Here is a 19662-nt window from a genome sequence, read left to right on the forward strand (position 1 = left end):
CCAAAATGACGTAGGTCCGCGATCGCGCATTTTTCCCAATAGGGGGCAATAGTGGTCGGGTGTTAGCGCTGTTGGACGGGTTTTTCGCATAGAGTCATGTCCTGGATATATCATTATTTGGCCCATGGTGAAAGTTCTGAGTTTGAACAATAGGGTCGCACTTAGGATTCAATATTATATGATTATGGTTTTCAAGGAAACGATTCAACAAACCTACATTAAAAATTACATCTAATTTTTTTTAATTTAAAACGGGCCCTTACATCTTTGGCTTTTATTTTACATAGAGCTACGTAGCGGTAAGCCCGAGAAACTGAGGGATTTTGCGCTTTATAGCAGACGAAAATACAGCAGTCCTCGGATGTTTTTATGTAAAATGGACACTGTGTGGCCGGATTCGTGGGGTAAATCCCATATCAAGGGATTTCATGGGATTTTACATTTTTTGAGAAATTTTCGAAGGTCAATAGGCCTTTCTATTTAATAAGCTACGCTTGCTGAGCTTGTTTTATGTAGCTCATTCGTCACGAAATACGTAGAAGTTCAGTTTAAAAACAGGGTGCCTCGTCGAATTTACGCATATGTCCAGGAATTTTCGTAATAAAACGTCATCGTTACGTCACCCGTGACGCAGCAGCGACATCAAAACAAGGCCAATGTTACTTTATAGACAGGCCTATTGAATTTTTTAAACTTCAAACCACATGCTCGGTATTTTGAATTGCATAATTTTCAAGTAAAATCTACATAAATTAATTATTTCTTTGGTCTCAAAACTTTGGTGAATGGAGTGGGCTATGGCTATTGACACTTCAATAAAACACCTTCAAGGAAATTGCCAAGAAGTAATATATCCGAGAGACAGGACCTGCCAGATACCGTTTATATAGTGCTTGTTGAAATAAAGGGAAATTTTCACCGGTACGGTACGCAATAAGTGTTTCCTTTTAATCAGGTAGCTATAATTGACATACTTATTTTAAGGCTCAGCAAAAACACGACGTTCTATTTACAGGTGAAAAGTTTGCAGGTCCTGGGCTCTTGAAGATGTTATATTTAAGCGCCTATTTTGAGGTTTTTAGCGGGGAACTGTGTGATTTTTGGGCCTCGAACATTGACAACACTGCTGAAAAGCCTTATTGTTGAACGTAAATTCATTTAACACTGAAAAAAAAATTGAATTCAAGCAATGCAATGCAATTTTTTGTATTATCATAACAAACGAGGATGGAGAATAGATTGTTGTTACATAGCTTTTTTCACTGAAACGCAAAAAGAAACTGACCAATTTAGAAATTAAATTTAAATATTAAGTAATCTATTTTTTCTTCGTTTGTAAGCCAGCACCAGCATTGAACTTGAAAAATATAATATCTCCATCTTCAACAATGTAGTTGCGACCTTGTTGCCTATATTTTCCAGCAGCCTAGAAAGACACGAATCAGAATTACAAATTAAATGCGAAAATATTCTGAAAGCGTAAAATATAAACGTTTGTTATTAATTTTAAAATTTCTTCTTCAAGTGTAGCGGCTATTTTTTATACAAACGGAAATGGAATGTTCTGAAACAAATAATGTTGTACTTGTGGAGATAATTACTCTACACCGCGGGAGTAAAGAGAGTAAGCTGATAAAGTCGTCCGCTTATCCAGAATTTATATAGTAAAATGGCCACATGCAGCCATTTTTGAGCAACTTTTTTACCCTGACTAAAATTATTCGCCACCACACATTGCCCACAATCAGTGTAAAATGACGTCATACGGTTAGTCTTCTTACCCTACTCAGAAATCAGAGAACAAGCGAGAAGTATCCACTACCCACGTGTTCATAGTTGGCCGTGCACGGTAAATAAAATAATATTCCTTCCAGATACTGCAGACAGCTAATTAACTTCCACCTTTCTATTACAAGATGTTTTATATAATAATAATAATTAGATAATTTAGATGAATTGATCAAAATTTAAACCACCATTAGCAAAATAAAACGAATAATAGATGGCGCTGTAGTTCTCCACAAAGTTATGTGACTATCTTTTCAGACCCCATGGACTTTATAGTTTCGCCTATTCTACTACGCTGCTCTTCCATGGCTGCAGCTTCTAGGTCTGAACGCCTTGGCAACGCGATTTGTTTGTAACACCAAATTTTAAATATCTTTGGATATATTTCGGCGAGGGGAACGACAATTTATTTTCTTTAAAGGAGAGTGAAACGTCCCTAAGAAATGCTATTAATTAGTTCCAGCATCGAGTAAACCAAGTCCTATCCCAGCAACAGAACTGAAAGAAGCCTTATGCCTATTTTTGCTATGGCTACAGTCTTAGTTTGTGGAAATTATCGATTTACTGCTGCCATCTATTTGACATAATAGAATTTTTTTAAAAGATCTAATTAAATATTTAACATTATTTAATTTCCCTTTAAAATTTAATAACGATCTATTACTCAAATTAAACTAAAATATTAAAAGTATAATTACAATTATGGCTATTGGTTTTTTTCTTCAAATAAACGTTTCGAGCGAGTAGAGATGGCGCTAGCCTCGCTACAGAAAACATACCGCTAGAAGCTTGAAAGGAATCGTACAAGCCTAGTGGCATAATAGGTTGGCCGACTCATTTTTCTTTACAATGATAATTTATTAAACGATTTATCACCGTAATCTCTAAATTCACGTGACAAGTTTATATCCCCATTGTTTTTATAAAACTTGATTAAAATCAATGGCTGCGTCAATATTGGCACCAGTTAACGGATGACAATTCACTACTACGCGATAATATTGACTCTTATCGTTGTTATACGTGGTATCACCTTAACTTTGTACGTTTACCAAAATCGGGTTAGGCAGTAATATATACAATAAAATTTACCTAATTTAAATTGAAGTTTAGGTTTAAAAAAAGGCATCAAATTATTGTTACGCAACGTTAGAACCGACGATTATTTTAAATTGTTAACACGAAAAAGAAAAAATTAAATATTGTCATTTGTAATGAAATTAGTGGGCCATTTTTTTTCCTGGAGAGCGTAGCAAATTATTGTCGGCGTACTTCAAAGGCAGCGAATATCACGGGACGGTAGCTCGGCGTTGCACTGGCGGCTCAATTGATTAATAAAAGTCAAGATGAGGAAAATGGCGGGCGTCATTTTACCTTAACGGCGTTCTCGGATCCTTCCTCCTTGAAATCGTCGAATTTCATCACTTCCGCCATAATAAATCCTTTCTCGAAATCCGTGTGGATTTTGCCGGCGGCTCCCGGGGCCTTGGTGCCCTTCTACAAACAGAAATGACAAAAGAAAAACACTCAAAAATACGTTCATTAGACTAAAAGATTAAGGCGTTACAAATAGTGGGTGCGGGAATATGAAACAATGAGGTAGAATAAATAGAGAACCAAATCCGCCTTCCAGGACCTACCGTTTCGCGGGACAGTATTTGCTGAATTGGAGAGTTAGGCCTAGTAAATGAACTTAATCAAATCGTGTTGGCGCCATCTATCGTGTTATTGGAAAACTAAACCTTCATATATTTTGCAAAAGTGTCTGCTTATAGAAACAGATGGCGCCAACACGATTGGATAAAATGGAAACTTAAGCCTAATTCTCCTACTCATATAAAACGTGTCCCGCGAATCCCAGATTTGTTTGGATCTCTATTTATTCTACTTCATTAACATGAAAATGATTTTGAGAGATTAAAGCTTGATTTCCCTGTTGATTTCCGGTTTTTAATGGTATTTTATGGATTTTAAATTTCAACGAGATTTTGGCAATCTGAAAATTGTTATTGAGTTTTTATAGCATGATTTTCATGGTTGATTTCCGATTGTTAATGGTATTTTATGGATTTTAAATCTCGACGAGATTTTCGAAATTGAAAACGGATTTTGAGATATTATAGTATGATTTAATGGTTGATTTTCGATTTTGAATGGTATTTTATGGATTTTAAATCTTAACGCGATTTTGGAAACATGACAATGGTTTTTGAGTTTTTATAGCATAATTTCCGGTTTTTAATGGTATTTTAAATTTCAACGAGATTTTCGAAATCTGAAAAGGATTTTTGAGTTTTTATAGCATGATTTTCAATTTTTAATGGTAGTTTCGGGATTTGAAATCGGAGGGGTTCGATATTTGAGAAAATTCCGTAGAAAACTTTGGTAAGAATTCGTTAATCCCAGAATTTATCTATCATAGACTTTATAAGGAAAATCCTTCCAAGAAAATCCAGGATTTGGTGACTTTTTCGCTCGGATGATTTCAAGATTTCTTAATTCTTTCCTTAGCGTGTACGAGATTTTGACCAATGTAGAAAAATAATTTCGAGATTTTCAGTTTATAATTTCGCAATTTCCGGTTTGATTTTGGTCAAGATTTCATGATTTCTAAAATCTTCCCATGATATGTACGTCATTTATAACGGTCAAAAACGCCGCCGATCAGTTTAGTAAAATATTTTCGGCGGTGTAATCGTCGGCCATTTTCGGTACGGAGATACAGGCCGGAAGGCAGGCAAGGCTGCCAGATTTTGATAGACCAACTCTCTCAAGACTAAGACTATTTGCGGAAAATTTTCCGGAAATTTTTCCGCATTTTATTCTATTCGGAGGATTAACAACACTACAATTTTATAATACAAATTATCTTTAAAAAGTGCAATTTTAAACCACTGGAATCACGCGTTTTTTCCCTACTAATGGCCAAACTACCGAGAAACGTAGGGTCACCATCATATTCATTCCGGCGTGGGTGAGAAAAATATTTGGGATGGTGCGCCGCGACTCGAGCCGAGGAGGGCCAACGCTAAGCGAGAGGTTTGGCCGCGGTGTCAAAAGCAGGCGCCAGTTAAAGACAATACCACCGGCAAAGGGACAAGGATTGGGCGGCCCCGGGTGTCATCTACCCGACGGAAATCCCCCCCCCCGTACATAATTTCAGGGGCTCACGAACAAAAACTTCGAAAGTGGCTATGTTCGTACTCCTACTAGCTTACTTTCCCCCCGTAAAAATAAAATTAATAGATTAAAAAATATCTATCGCATAAATAAACTGGTCGTGTTCGCGCTGATGACACGTTCAGTTGGTATAATTGACGCGAGTTGTTGTTGATAAGAATAGAAAAACGAATACGGTTGAAGGATGCGATTGTAGGCAGTGTTCCTTAAAAGCCACCTTTTTGGATTTTATTATATGCCTTTTGAAATGAGAATAAGTTGAAAATCTAATTAATAGTTATAAAAAATAAACTTTTGGACTTATTTCAGTGGTGTAGCAAGGGGGGGGGCACAGGGGGCACATGCCCCTCCCGAAACGTATGGTCGTACGTACAAATATTTTTTTAACTTTTTTTCTTTAATGTTGAAATCTTAATAATAGTAAAAAATGTATTTGCCATTTTTTTCCAAATTGACCACTAAATAAATTTTTGGTCAGGTTGGTATTTACCACAATTTGCCACTTGGTATTTACCACCTCGGAACATTGATTGTAATTATATTTGAACGCGAATGGATGTAATGCGAACAGCCGTAACTGGGAGAGGAGGAAATTGCGAGGCTTGAGAGCGTAATGGCACGGGCAGTTCGTGACGAAATCGCTTGCAGGAGAGGGTCCCAGTTCGAAGAGGCCCTCAATATCGGTCGAATCTAGCCGGATTTGGTCGATTTTAGGGTCTAGTTGGCGGCTGATGCCAATGTAATAAGCATAGGTGTCTGTTACTGACAAACCCTATGTCTCTTATTTGTAGTGTTGAAAGTAGGGAAATTTTCCGGAAAATGACCGAGGCCTTTTTTCCGGAAAATTTTCCGTATTTTTCCGAAAAAAATAAAAAAAAAGTTTTAATTCCATGATTAGTCTAATGCATTGTTTGTAAATTGAAATAAAGCGGAATTTTCGCCTCATTTTTTCGAATCTAGAAGTAAAACTAAACCTCTAGACTAGTTTAAGCTGATTAACAATGTAACACTAGTAATTATTTGTAGTATGTTTACTGATATTAGACATTTTATATCGATAAAAAGTTAAAAAAATAAAAACCCTTAAAAAGTAATTTATGTTTCAATTTTTTATCTTTCCGATTTGCGTAAAATTTCAGGAAATTTTTCCCCATTTTATTTTTCATTAAAATTAACAACACTACTTATTTTTAACTATCAGTCTAATAAATTTATTCTAAACTAAGGCGTCCCGGGGACGTAAATAAATTGTCGCTACCACACCCTCATGATTAAGATTTGTTATTATCCTTAATTATACATTATACAGTTCTTTGAACGAAAAAAAAAAGGTTTTAAATTGAACGTCTGACAAGGGACAGCTACTAAAATAGTTACTGAATTTCTGTTATTTGACTTTACAAACAACAATTTGCGTTGAACATTGTTATTTCAGTTGGATCTGATTATGTAAGAGCAACATAGGGTATCGAAATGGGGATGAGAAACTATTGCAATCTAAGTGCCCCCTGGTGTGATCTTCAGTAAAATTATCAAAATGTCATAAACAAATGTTATAGTGTTATACAAGTGCATTTTGGAATTTAAATTTTATTTTAAATTATTTTTTTTTAGTTTCTTTATTAATTAATCTCGCAGCGATTAAGGTCTCGCGACTGCAGCGCGTGCTCTCTACCCTCAAGAGCTACAGCTAAGTGACGTAGACAAAACATTGTCACGTGACCTCCCGTATTTTATAGAAACACCTATTGTTCTCTTATGCTCTTGCGCTGCTGCACCTTCTGCTGGGTTGAGTGGCTCGCGTCAAAGGTGCGACCATCAGTAGTGGGGTTCCGCTACCCATGCTGGATTTGTCACCTGTCCGGGCTAGGTGGACGCTGGCGTAGGGCACTATGATGATAGGCCTCCGGTGGTATGGTCTCTGTTACTAGGTACACCGGGCTATAAATTCTGACACACTGTTCTCTTATAGGAATACGGTAATTAAATTAAAACAATTTTTTTTCTAATACAAAATATTAAATTTAAACTTTAGGAACTTTCTATAAACGGAAGGTTAGGCGTGTGAATTTCTTTAAAAAAAGATGAACAATCAACGCAGCGCGCCGCCTCAAATTCAATTTATAGGCAAATTTATCTATGTCAGAGTAAAATATCGAGGTGGTATTTTTGGTGGCGAGAAAGCCTGATTGAATTTGATCGGAATGGAAGGGAAGTCTTGTTCCAAAAACGGTGTCAGCCTCCCCTTTCAAGTTTTACAAGATTAACAGGCGAGAAAGAAACACCACATTATTTATATTACGAGTGGCGTTTCAACTTAGCGAGCCGCTTTCAAAGGCCCATGCCGAAAGGGACAAAAAACAAGTTTGCCACGATACAATACGTATCGCGCTTAGCTCGGGAATCTAAGCTAAACAAAAGAGCATTTGCGTAAGTAATACAATTATATAAACTTTTAACGACGACCCCAATTTGTTAATTAAAAAAATTAAGAATAGGATAATATAAATACATGTTTAAGGAAATGATAATTTGGGGTAAAAGTATCGAAACCCGGCTACGGGTAGGGCGATTTCATATAGTACCTCGAAATATCGAAATAAAAGTAAAAACAAACCTATTTGAACTGTGTTTGGACTTTTTAAGGGAAAAACCAATTTGTCTTTTCAAACGGACGGAGGGATGGATTCGCATTTGTAACTCTTATTTGCGAGCTGATATAAATATCGAAGGCGCGTTAGAAGGCGATAATGCGAACTATACTGGCGAACGGAATGCTAAAATAATTCTAATGTCGGCTTTTGGTTTTAGGAATTTTGCGCCGCGTGTTTGTGGCGCGCATGTCCGGGGAAAGGGCGATTTCCAATCGGAATTTTAATAGCGTGTAGCTTTTGATGGTTGCCGCTCGCCAGGGCGCATTACGCAATGCCAGTGGTGTCGGACGACGAATTTCACACGGAATATCAGGGTTCCAAAAAACCCGGGTTTTTTCCAAAAAGCCCAAAGCAGTGGGTTTTTAACGGTTTTTTTTTTATTTTATTATATACAGATACTGCAAAACTGAACCAAAGGCAGTACTAAGTTATAAGTTTCAAGTTAACAAGCTAGTTAACTTTGTAAAGTTTCAGTTAAAGATATATATTTAAGTGGCCATTGCATTAATAATAATAATCAGCTAGGCTAATACCCAAGGCACCACCTTAGGCCTAAGTCGTCAAGCGACTTTTGAAGCCATTAATTCAGGTGGCCGGGTTACAATGCGTAGGAGGGTGGTGGCAAGCCCTGCATGCCACGCGTTCGAGCCAACAGCTCCCTACACTAACTATTACCGATAACCTCAACAAGTTTTTATGGAAGAGGAAACCGAAGATCTAGACTAAGAAAGGTTTCACAAGGACATTTCGCGTGTGACCCCCCTTAGCTTTTTCCTGTATAACCGGCGGCGCGAGACCCCCCGACTTCGTTAATGGTGCGAACGGCCGCGCGCCCAGCGGATTTTTAAGAAAGTGGTGATCACGTGCATATTATTTTCAAACCCATATAGTACCTCACGTGTATCACATCTGATTTCTAAAACACGTGCTAATAAGAATAATATTTGAGTCCTTCGAATTTGGTTCGCACCAGCATTTTGATATACGTGGCGCCCTCCCGTGCTGAGACTTTACATGGTCCTAAATTCGCGCGCGAAATGTCCTTGTGAAACCTTTCTTAGTCTATGATTAAACGTTGAACAAGTCGGGTTTTTTTAATTTAAAATCTGAGATTTGAAAGTGGATTTTTCTATTTCGAACCCTGACACGGACGAATCACTCGTACTGACAGTCGAATGAAAGTCCAAAAAAAAACCCCCCATTTTCGGTTGCCATGGCAAATCGAATGGGTAGTGCCACGTCTTCTTTTGGGAAATTTCATACCTCATATAGGTCTATATTACGCCCCAACCCCATTCTTGCTATCACGATGGACCGTCTACGACCAAGAGAGCCGTATCTAGTCATATCGTACCGAGTATTGTCCAACCCAATATTAACCCAACCTAACCTAAATATTGTCTCTACTATTTAAAAATGTATTTATAATATAAAATCCCAATGAACCGAAAAAAGCCAAATGGGCTATATTTTGAAAAAATATACCAATTTTAGTTGTTGGTGGAAAAAATGTGCGATTTGCGCAAACGGCGAATGATACCGAAATTGAGTTAATTGAAGTTTAGAGCGGTTGATAAGAAAGCGAAACCGAAGAAAGCGGTCAATGTGAGGAGAATGAATGTTCCTCTTTAACTCAAAGGTCAAGAATGTCGTCACGAAAAACGGCTCCGCGTTCGTGCATCTCCGCCATGAGCCCCCGAACCGAAGAGATTCTTCACTCAAATTATGGCCGGCGTTTTTGCGCGCTTACGGGAAAAATAATAAAAAGCCATTAATAAAAGCGTGTAATGGCGAGACGGGCCGCTCTCCCCCAAAGAAAGATTGATCATAAAAAAAGCGCCAAAAACGCCTAAAACTAGAGATAACAATTCGCTCACTTCTTAAACAATTTACCGCGTTATTTAGCATTATTGTTTTTTAGGACATTGACTCTTAAGCGAGCTTCCAAACCAACGAGGAAAAATACAAAGGGAAATAAATAAAATTGGACATTCATTACCGTACGGGAAATAAACGAACAATGTTCGGGCATCTTCGAAAGTTTTAATTAGATTATTGTAAAGACGCTTATAACATATCTTTCGAATATCATTTCTAAAAATATACATTACTTTTTTTATTTGTCCGAAATTCGTTTGCGCGAATATAAAAAAGAAATGAATTTCACATTCTCAATTTGTTGTTTTGTTCAATTTTAAATAATTTCCTAAAAAATGGTTTTAAAATTTGTTTTTTAAGATGTGAGATTAAGTTAGGTAAAGTAAGGCGAACTTACAAGGAGACTACCCAAGGTGTTACACACCGATTTTGTTCAAACTCGGGTGATTGGTAGCCCTTCATGTAACGGGTTTGCCATGGCAACGAAAAATGTTTTTGACAACATAAAATAACATGGGATTTTGACCGATTTCCCTGTGAAAAAAATTTAAATTGATAAAAATGTGACCAATTTAGATTTTTTTCGTCAATTGTTATCAAATTTTTTATAATTTTGGTATTTTAATTTTTTTTTCAATTTTGTAAAATGTTTCACAGGGGGAGGTCAAAATCCCATGTTATTTTCAATGGGAAAATTTCCATTTTAAGTTGTCAAAAACATTTTTCGTTGCCATGGCAAACCCGTTGCCCATTGAATAAAACCCCTTTAGTATTTTTCAAGTTACATGAAGGTCTAACAATTATCCCCCGAGTTTGAACCAAATCGGTGTGTCACACCTCGGGTAGTCTCCTTTTTAGTACAAATAACCGTAAGGAATAATATATATATATATATATATATATATATATACGGTTATTTGCAAAATGAAATACATTTAATAATAATAATCAGCTAGGCTAATACCCAAGGACCACCTTAGGACTAAGTCATCGAGCGACGTTTAATGCCGGATTACAATATAAATAGATTCAAATACTCCAAAAATAGCGCAAAAAGTAATTATTTTTCGGACATATGGAAACGCATTTTGGATATTTGAACTAAAATCCGGGCTACACTACTGCATGAACCACATTTTAAAAGTTCAAATCGTCCATCGGAATTTCAGACATTTGAATTTAAACGCGGGACAATTCAGGTGCCACGATGTTTTTGAAAGGACGGATAAACAAATAGCGCCCATTTTTTTCGGTCCCCCTGATAAGGAATTAGGGCACCTTCAAAATGCCCACTGTGAGCAGGATTGGCAAAAACCCGGCAAAAACAGGTTTTTTCCCCGGGACATGTGGGAAAAACTGGTAAAAACAGGAAAAAATGGAAAAAACTCTTTTCATGCTAAATTAATCATTGATATATACATTAAGTGACTAATTTGGTCAATGCAAATAGGAGAGATGAAAAAAAGGCAAGAAGAAGAGTGAATAGAATAGAAGAATATACTGCTTTTATTATTTATTTTTTATTGAATTTTGCCACTAGAGGTGGAAAAAACCATGGAAGTGCGATTATCCACAAGGTTTTTAACAGGAAAACAATAGGTGGAAAAAACCGCGGAAAAATGTAGTTTTTTCCACCCTTGGCAAAATGGTGTCAACCCTGACTCTGAGCAAGTCTTGTCAAGAAATACGGCATGTGAGTAATAAGAACAGTAATATAATAAACCAATTCGTATATTACATACAGGAAAACAAACATTTAGAAACCGCCATCGAGTATAAAATTTTAATTTCGTATTTCTACACTAGATGACGCCAGCGTGGATATTTTTGCGCTAAATTAAAAAAAAATATTATATTTATTATATAATTATAATAATTTAAGTGCTATTTCAAGCTGAAAGTTTATATAAAATATTTTATAAAAAATAGTTATACAAAATTTCAGCTTTTAAATAACCACAATTTAAATTAGACTTTCGCGGGTTTTATAATTTTTGATATTTCTGATTGTGAACTAATGGCGCCATCTAGTAACAAGTAGATTCTAAAATATTTACAAACAATGGCGGTACCCCTGTAAAAGGATCTTCTCCCTTCTCATATACCAATTAGCATATAATGGGAATACATTAAGTAGATTAAAGGTATAAAAAATACGAAACCAGTCTAATGTGAAAACAATCGATAATTCTTATTTCGAAATTTATTTCAAAAGTCACGTATGTCGACTCGCTTGATTTTTGATCTTAAGGTATAATGCAAGCTTGTTAAGCTCGCTAATGAACAAACAATGCATAGTGCGGGCCCGGATCGAGGCTCCGGAAATAATTATTATATGTTTTGAGGGATAAATCGGGATAAATGTAGGAGGTGTCCTAATCCGGGCCCCAAGACGGCACGGGCTCCTGGAATTTGTACACGTTTAGAGGGATAAATGTAGGAGGTGTCCTAGTACGGGCCCCAGGAATTTATACACGTTTTGAGGGATGAATGTAGGTGGTATCCTCATTCGGGCCTCCAGGCGACACGGGCCCCGATAATTTGTACATGTTTTGAGGGATAAATGTATGAGGTGTACTCATTCGGGCCTCCAGGCGACATGGGCCCCGGCAATTTGTACACGTTTTGAGGGATAAATGTAGGAGGTGTCCTCATTCGGGCCTCCAGGCGACACTGGCCCCGGGAATTTGTACAGACTTCACCCGCACTCTCGTCTGTCACAAGCGATTTATTCTGGTTAAAGCGGAACGCAATGAACTTTACTTATCGTTGAAGCAACGGTACTCGCCTTGGGTTTGTTTTGTCGCGCGCCATTCGTAACGAGGTTATCGTCAGATGGCGACTCTGTCTCGTCGTTTACGCGTTTATGGATTAAAAATTATCGCTCCAAACCGTGAAGAAACAAAATCCGTCCTTCCGTATCGCGAATAAACGAAGTGCGTTGACTCTCCGTCGCGATACAGTACTCGAGTTACTAGGAATCGGTAATAATATGATTCTGGGAATCCGCGAAGGTAACACGTGCTCTACAGACGTAACACGGCGCCGACAATTCGCGTTCGACGCCGACCAACACACAAAAGCGATACCGACGGAATTCCAGGAAAAAAGTGTTTTTCTATTCTGCCCCCCCCCCCCCCCCCGATGCGCCTACGCGCGTGACATTCGACCGCCAAATTCAAACAAAAACCGAAGATCGACGACGTTATCGCGTACGGGACCGACCGGTCCAATCGTTAATGCAAATTAGCTTCTAATAATATCAAAACTATTTATATTTAAAACGCGAAGTAAACGTAAATTTTTTCCACGGAACGAGAACTATTAAGATTTCCTAGAAGTGGAAATCGCGTGTTCGGAGCAGCTAGAAGATAAACAATCCGTCTTTGCTTATCCGTCGAGTGGCGAATTTAATAACGGAAAACGATTTGTAGAAATAAGCGAAAAACCGCGGCCGCGCTCCATACCTGAATCGTCCACGCTTTCACTTCGTCTTTGCCAGCTGTGAAAAAGTACTGCAGTTGTAAGGCCTTGTATCCGTTGATGATGATTTTGTCGAGGGCGCTGCAAAAATACAATCACAAAATGAATAACGCGAGTGCAAAGTCGTACGCGACAGAACACTTACGATAGTTTTGTAATATTGAATTGAAAGTAAATTAAAGAAATTTGGATCAGCCTGTTCAATAAGTAAACTAATAACTTAGCGCAATCCAGGTTTCATTTGGCATAGTGTCTAAAATATACAAATGTCAAGGATGATAATATACTACCCAACTCACAAGGAGACGACCCAAGGTGATAATCACCGATTTTGTTCAAAGTCGGGTATAATGTACACCTCTATGTAACTTGAAAAACCTGCAAGGGAAAAGTGGCGACGGGCTTTCGTTTTGCCATGGCAACCGAAAACGTTTTTGACAACATGATATGGGATTTTTCCATTGAAAATAACAATAATAGATAGTACAAGTTACGGGATTAAATAACGCATGGCCACAGCTAATCGACATAAGATAATGAAATTTTGATGCAAGTTTACTTCATAGGGCATGGTAAATAAGGTTCCACAAATGATAGAGTACCCGTACCTAAACAATCGTGTGATCCAGTACCGGATTTAAGGAAGGTATGTCCCGAAGAAAAATCCATTGATTTCATCAGTGGTGGGGGCCCATAGGCCTAGTCCTTAATCCGGTACTCTTTTCTACAGTAGACCCAAAATTGTTTCAAAATTTAATTTTAAAAATACTTTTTTTAAATTAAGTGAATTTCGTAACTCTTGAGCACCCATAGTTCCAGCTTAATTTTAATTTAAGTGTTTTTAATTAACACTAAAACATTTAAAAATATTTCACCAACACCTTTCAAATATACTCCTTAGCAAACGTGATTGTAATCTTCGCCAAAATATTTGCTCAGTGGTATGCCAATGGCATTTAAGGCAAAAACGCAAGGACGGAGAGCGCAAAAAAATGCTTTAGTCCCATTCGACCGAAATCCCATTCGACCGAAGGCGGTTTTTGAGGTGTCCCATTCGACCGAATTCCGCCGAAACGTGCGGTTTTTATGTGTCCCATTCGACCGAACGCTTTTATGTGTCCCATTCGACCGAACGCTTTTATGTGTCCCATTCGACCGAACGCTTTTATGTGTCCCATTCGACCGAACGCTGCTATATAAATTGGCTTTGTACTATGCATTTATTTGAAAATAAAATGGAATGAGCATGAATTATATTTTTATTTTCACCTAGTCAAGAAAAGTAACTGAACCAAAACTGAAATAGTAAACTTAACCAACTCTAACCTAACCTAACCTAAACATGGATCTTCGATAGTACATACCTTATAAATAAAATACCAAATCACCCCGCCAATTGGGCTACATTTTAAAATTCTTTCGGTCGAATGGGAATAAACGCAAAAAAATACCTTATAGACCTAGAGGAGAATTTGACGATCTAGACGGTGGCAGCTCAAATGTTAACCCTTAAAATAGCTATTTAAAGCTTTGCATATTAGAAAAACAGTAACTATGCCTACGGTGCACGGTGTTCGGAGTTAGAGAGTAGGGTTTCGGATTTAGCCAGCAAAACTACCTTTGCCAAAATTGGGTTTATTTAAAATTTGGCTAACTTAGGAAGTTGAAAATTTATGAAAATGTGTTATAAGAATACTTCTTAGTATTTTCCTTTTAATTTTTAATTACAAATAACTAACAAAGGAGATCACTCGAGGTGGTTGACACCGATTTTGTTGAAACTCAGGGGTTAGGTAGACCTTATATGAAAATGGCCAAAGGGAAAAGTTGCAATGGGCTTTAGTTTTTCCATGGCAAACGAAAATGTTTTTGATCTCTCAAAACCAAAAATCTCCGTTTAAAAAAGCATGGGATTTTCTCGGTTTCACAGGGTACTTTATTACTTACTTAAAAAATTTAAAAAAATTAAATTTTGAAAACTTACCCAAAAAGATAAATTTGACCTATTTTGGGTAAAATTGATCGACGATTTTGGGTAAAATTGATCAATTTTGGTTAAATTTTAACAAAATTTCGGTAACCGAGAAAATCCCATGCTTTTTTTAAATGGAGAGGTCAAAAACAGTTTCGGTTGCCATGGCAAAACTAAAGCCCATTGCAACTTTTCCCTTTGGCAATTTTCATACTACCATAAGGTCTACCTAACCCCTGAGTTTCAACAAAATCGGTGATAACCACCTCGGGTAGTGTAAGTTATCTAAGGATTTGTAAAATATGTTCGGAGTTGCCATATCCTACCCTAGATTCTTATTTGCCATTCATTATCATTAGTGTTTCAAGTTAGCAGTGAGTGTTAAAAGTTTGCGTAAGGCCGTTACAAGTTACCATCCTCTGTTCCAAGTGGACATTCGCTATAGCCTTTGGAAATATTAAGATTGCGCAATATCTAAAGGGGCTTGAAAGCCGAATCCAGGATAATAACATTTCTGGCTTTATTGAAAAGGAAGTTATTTCAGTATTTGTAAAAAGTGTTCCATGTTGCCCTAGTCTGAACAGTAAAGATTGGTACACTTTTTAGAAGACCCACCAAAATCGATTTTTATTAAGTGATCGTTTTGTGGTTGTAGAACTTTGTTGGCATATCAAACCATTTTAATTTCAACCAATACAGGGCCCCCACTCAAATCTTAATTTGTTTTATAGGAAAATAGGATTATTTTTCTAAAAATATAGGACTTTTTAGGACGATTTTTACAAAATTATAGGATTTTATAGTACTATATATGCTATTTAATTTACTAACTTTATGCATTTAAAAGCAAAATCTATAGTTAGAGAAATAAATCTTTGATTTTCACTTAAAAATAGAAACTATTTAACCATTTTATCACAAAACATTTCTAGTAGCTATAGCCATGTTAAAGGCCTATGTTTTTTTCTGCCTGTCCCCCTTTAAATTAACTTAGTGGAACACAAATACCCTGGTGGTAGGTCAACCACTGAACATGTTGGTCTAATTTAAAGGGGGACAGGCAGAAGAAAACCTAGGCCTTTAACAATAACAAAAGTATAGACTAGAATGACTTGGTTAATAGGAATTTATCCTATAGCTAAATCTAGCAATTTAACTGAGTGGCTGGATTTGAAATGGGCCAAATACCAAAATTATACGATTTTATAGGACTTTTGGGGGATCTTGCTAAAAATATAGGATGTTAGAGGACATTTTTGAAAATATAGGATTTTATAGGAATTATAGGACTTCTGGGGGCCCTGCCAATAGCATTTCGGTATTTAATCTTTTTAACATAATAAAGAGGATTTGTGGGCAAATTGAGTTAACAAATGTTTGATAAAAATTACGATGAAAATGAAATATTTGTAGATATTTGCACGATACGTGTGGTCTCCGTGTGTGGTTAGCGGAGAATGATATGGAGAGACTGGTGTAATAGTCGAGATGGTCTCCTTTGTCGGCGAATTCAAAGGAGCCGCCACATTCAATCGACGTGTGCCATTCTCAAATGAAGCGCTTTTAATTGATAAATACACGTTGCGATCGGCTCTTCCCTTTTCATTAATCAATTAACTAAATCGTCATTTCCAACCAGCGTATGCTTACGAAAAGCAATTAACATCACAGTTACATTCACGCGATATCAATGACGACAATTACTCAAAAAATAGTTCTTTATCACGCGTTAATTTCTGTTTTCGGTATGTAACATTTATAGTTTGTAAAAATTCTATTGTCAATTTGGAGATTGTTTTAAAGGCCAAAATTTTTTATTTTTTACTTTATACTTGAGCTTATTCAATTCAAGGTACGTTTTTGCTACGAATGCGTAATTTCCGGGGTCGAATAGCTCGCGCCGGAGGTCATTTGACAATTAAAAAAAATTAATGACCTTCAAAAAATGATTCAAGGTCATTCGAAAATTATCTAGAGAATAGTTGTGCTTAAAAACTCGGTTCCAATGATAAAAGTGTGCGCCATCACATTTTATGTCCTAATAAGTTTGTTCTTTAAGTTAAGATAAAGTACCTCAACGTGATCTCTTAATGACGTTCTTGTTTTTGGAATTTATTTATTTTATTTACATCGATTTCCAGAAAAGTGGACCGAAATTAAGACGTGGTACACTTTTATAATCGGAACAAGAGTTTCTATATCTAACGATTCTCTGGATAAATTTCGAAGGACCTTGAAGACGTGGGTTAATTTGAAAAACTAGTTAACTCGACTTTTTACAAATCCTGAAAATTTCCTTCAGGCCTATTTTAAAATTACCCGACTTTCCCTGATTCGTGGCTTTGTACTCTGACATGTAGGAGAGAAAAACACTTTAAAGGCCGACTATATAAATCTTCGGTTTACTCTGTTTTTCACTGGAAGTAGGCTGACTGCATGGCACACTTGTATTGCAGTAAGAAGAAATATGTAGTCGGCCTTTAAAAACCAATCAAGCGAGCCTAAATAAAACCTTCAGACGCTATAGATATCCGTTATATCAAAACTGTATTTACAAGACAGTTTCAATAACCATAATAATAATAATAATCAGCTAGGCTAATACCCAAGGCACCACCTTAGTCCTAAGTCATCTAACCTTAATTCAGGAGGCCGGGTAAAAGGGTGGTGGTAAGCCTTACATGCCACGCGAGCCAACAGCTCCCTACACTAACTATTACCGTTATTAGTTATGCTAATACAAGAGAGAGAGATTCTTCAAGATGACGTCTCAATCTCTAATGCTAAAGAACAATAATCAGCTAGGCTAATACCTTAGGCCTAAGTCATCAAGCGACTTTTAAAGCCATTAATTCAGGTGGCCATCAAAATTCAAAATAATCTACAGATGTACATTTGACTCAATTTCATATTAGTTTATGAGGCGCATTTGATTCGATATCGGAGTCAGTAGGTAAAAACTTGGAGAAACTCGCGCGTCCAGCGTGAAAAATAGCATTTCCAATCTCAACGGTCACAAAGCGAAAAGAGCATGATTCTGAAAGGAAACGTTATTCGTCGGTTGGCGTGGTTCATTGGAATCGAATTATACGCCAATGCGTCAAACGCTTCCCTCTTCGCGGGGTCACCTTCGTCACCAGCAGCACGTGGGAAAAAACAGAGAGAATGAGTGCGGGGCGGAAAGGGCGTTCAAATGGGGCCCATTCAAATGGGGTCCATTCTCCGGTGCGTGGCGGTCGTCAGAGAGAATGAGAACCGCAAAAGCAGCGCGACAAAAAAGGGACATCGACAACAATCGGGAGCGCCCGCGCTCTACCGGGACAGAGCAGCTTTTGCAGATCCCCAACGACGGGAATAAGCGTGTTCCGGGTGCCAGTTTGACTCGGAACAGATTTGCCGCGTGGTCAGCGGACAAAGGTCGGAATAGAGACGCGGAATGTCAGTGACAATCGCCTTAGCGCTGACGTTAAGCCTCTTTCATTCATTCTTCGCGCCGAGGATTTAAGATACCATTTCCGAGAGAAATATTATACAGGGTTGCCACAGTTTTTTCACAATCAAATTCCCTGACTTTTCCTGTGCCAAGATTTTGTATTTTATAACCTATATTTTAGAAGTTTCCTATTTGCAACCGAAATTCAATTCCCTGGACGTTTCCGTGATTTTGACACTAAGTTTTGAAATTCCCTGGACGTTTCCGTGATTTTGACACTAATTTTTGAAATTCCCTGGATGTTTCCCTGATTTTTAGACTAATTTTTGAAATTCCCTGGACGTTTCCGTGATTTTGACACTAATTTTTGAAATTCCCTGGATGTTTCCCTGATTTTTAGACTAATTTTTCAAATTCCCGGAACGTTTCCCTGATTTTTAGACTAATTTTTGAAATTCCCTGAACGTTTCCCTGATTTATAGTATAATTTTTAAAATTCCCTGGACATTTTCCTGATTTTTCGAATAATTTTTGAAATTCCCTGATTTTTAGACTAATTTTTATACCCATAATCAAATTCCCTGACTTTTCCAGGAATTCCAGGTTCTCCAGGTACCATGGAAACTCTGTTATAGGTCAAATCGCCTTCCGAAATACAAACGAATCAGAAAAAAACCTTGTCGGGTTTGCCATCTCGGAAAATGCTAAAATATAAAATCTGTTGTTAATTTGAAAAATAAATAAATAAAACGATTCAGAAACAAATTCACTCAAAAGACGTGTGGTAATTCAAAATCTCATTATCAATGTTGCTGATAGGGGACTCGAGGGGACCCGCGAGTCATTATTACTAAAAGTACGTTGAGAGGAGTTCAAATCCTGGCCCTAAGAGATGTACGGGACACTATAATTTGTACTTCATTCCCCGTCGCCGTTAAAACAAAACCACGTATCTTTTCGGTGGCCTTTTTAAGAAAAATGGATTTTTAATTTTGCAGGAACTTGTGAAATCGCGTGTTAGGTTTTTACACGCGAGTTAATTTTATAGTTAAATAATTTCGTTTCAATATTGAATTTATGAGGATTTTAATTTAAAAATATTTTGCTAAAGGGGAATTTTTAGAGAAACGTGGTTTTGCGTCTTGGAGCTGAAAATAAGCAAGATACGTGCTTTCGCGCGAAATGCGTTGTGAATAACAAAGATACGTTTAAATGTTTTCTCGATTTAAAAAAAGAAATTCAATTGCAACCTATTAATGTTTTTAATGTTATGT

The 19662-nt window shown here is 37.1% G+C and overlaps 1 protein-coding gene across 1 annotated transcript in view; it reads right to left on the minus strand.

Annotated features, from left to right (window-relative positions):
* Window positions 1–1205: 1205 nt before the first annotated feature.
* Window positions 1206–19662, minus strand: part of LOC149947904 (obg-like ATPase 1) — a 133328-nt gene continuing 114871 nt past the window's right edge. Inside the window, exons 10-12 of the mRNA XM_090172158.1 lie at window positions 12968–13064; window positions 3163–3285; window positions 1206–1426 (exon numbers count right to left, since the gene is read on the minus strand). Coding sequence (XP_090028284.1) covers window positions 1319–1426; window positions 3163–3285; window positions 12968–13064 — 328 coding nt within the window. The 3' untranslated portion in view covers window positions 1206–1318. The remainder of the gene's footprint in view (window positions 1427–3162; window positions 3286–12967; window positions 13065–19662) is intronic.

The sequence above is a fragment of the Leiobunum rupestre genome, chromosome 4 (assembly GCF_980474605.1).
Source record: "Leiobunum rupestre chromosome 4, qqLeiRupe1.1.hap1, whole genome shotgun sequence".
Taxonomy (NCBI): Eukaryota; Metazoa; Arthropoda; class Arachnida; order Opiliones; family Sclerosomatidae; genus Leiobunum; species Leiobunum rupestre.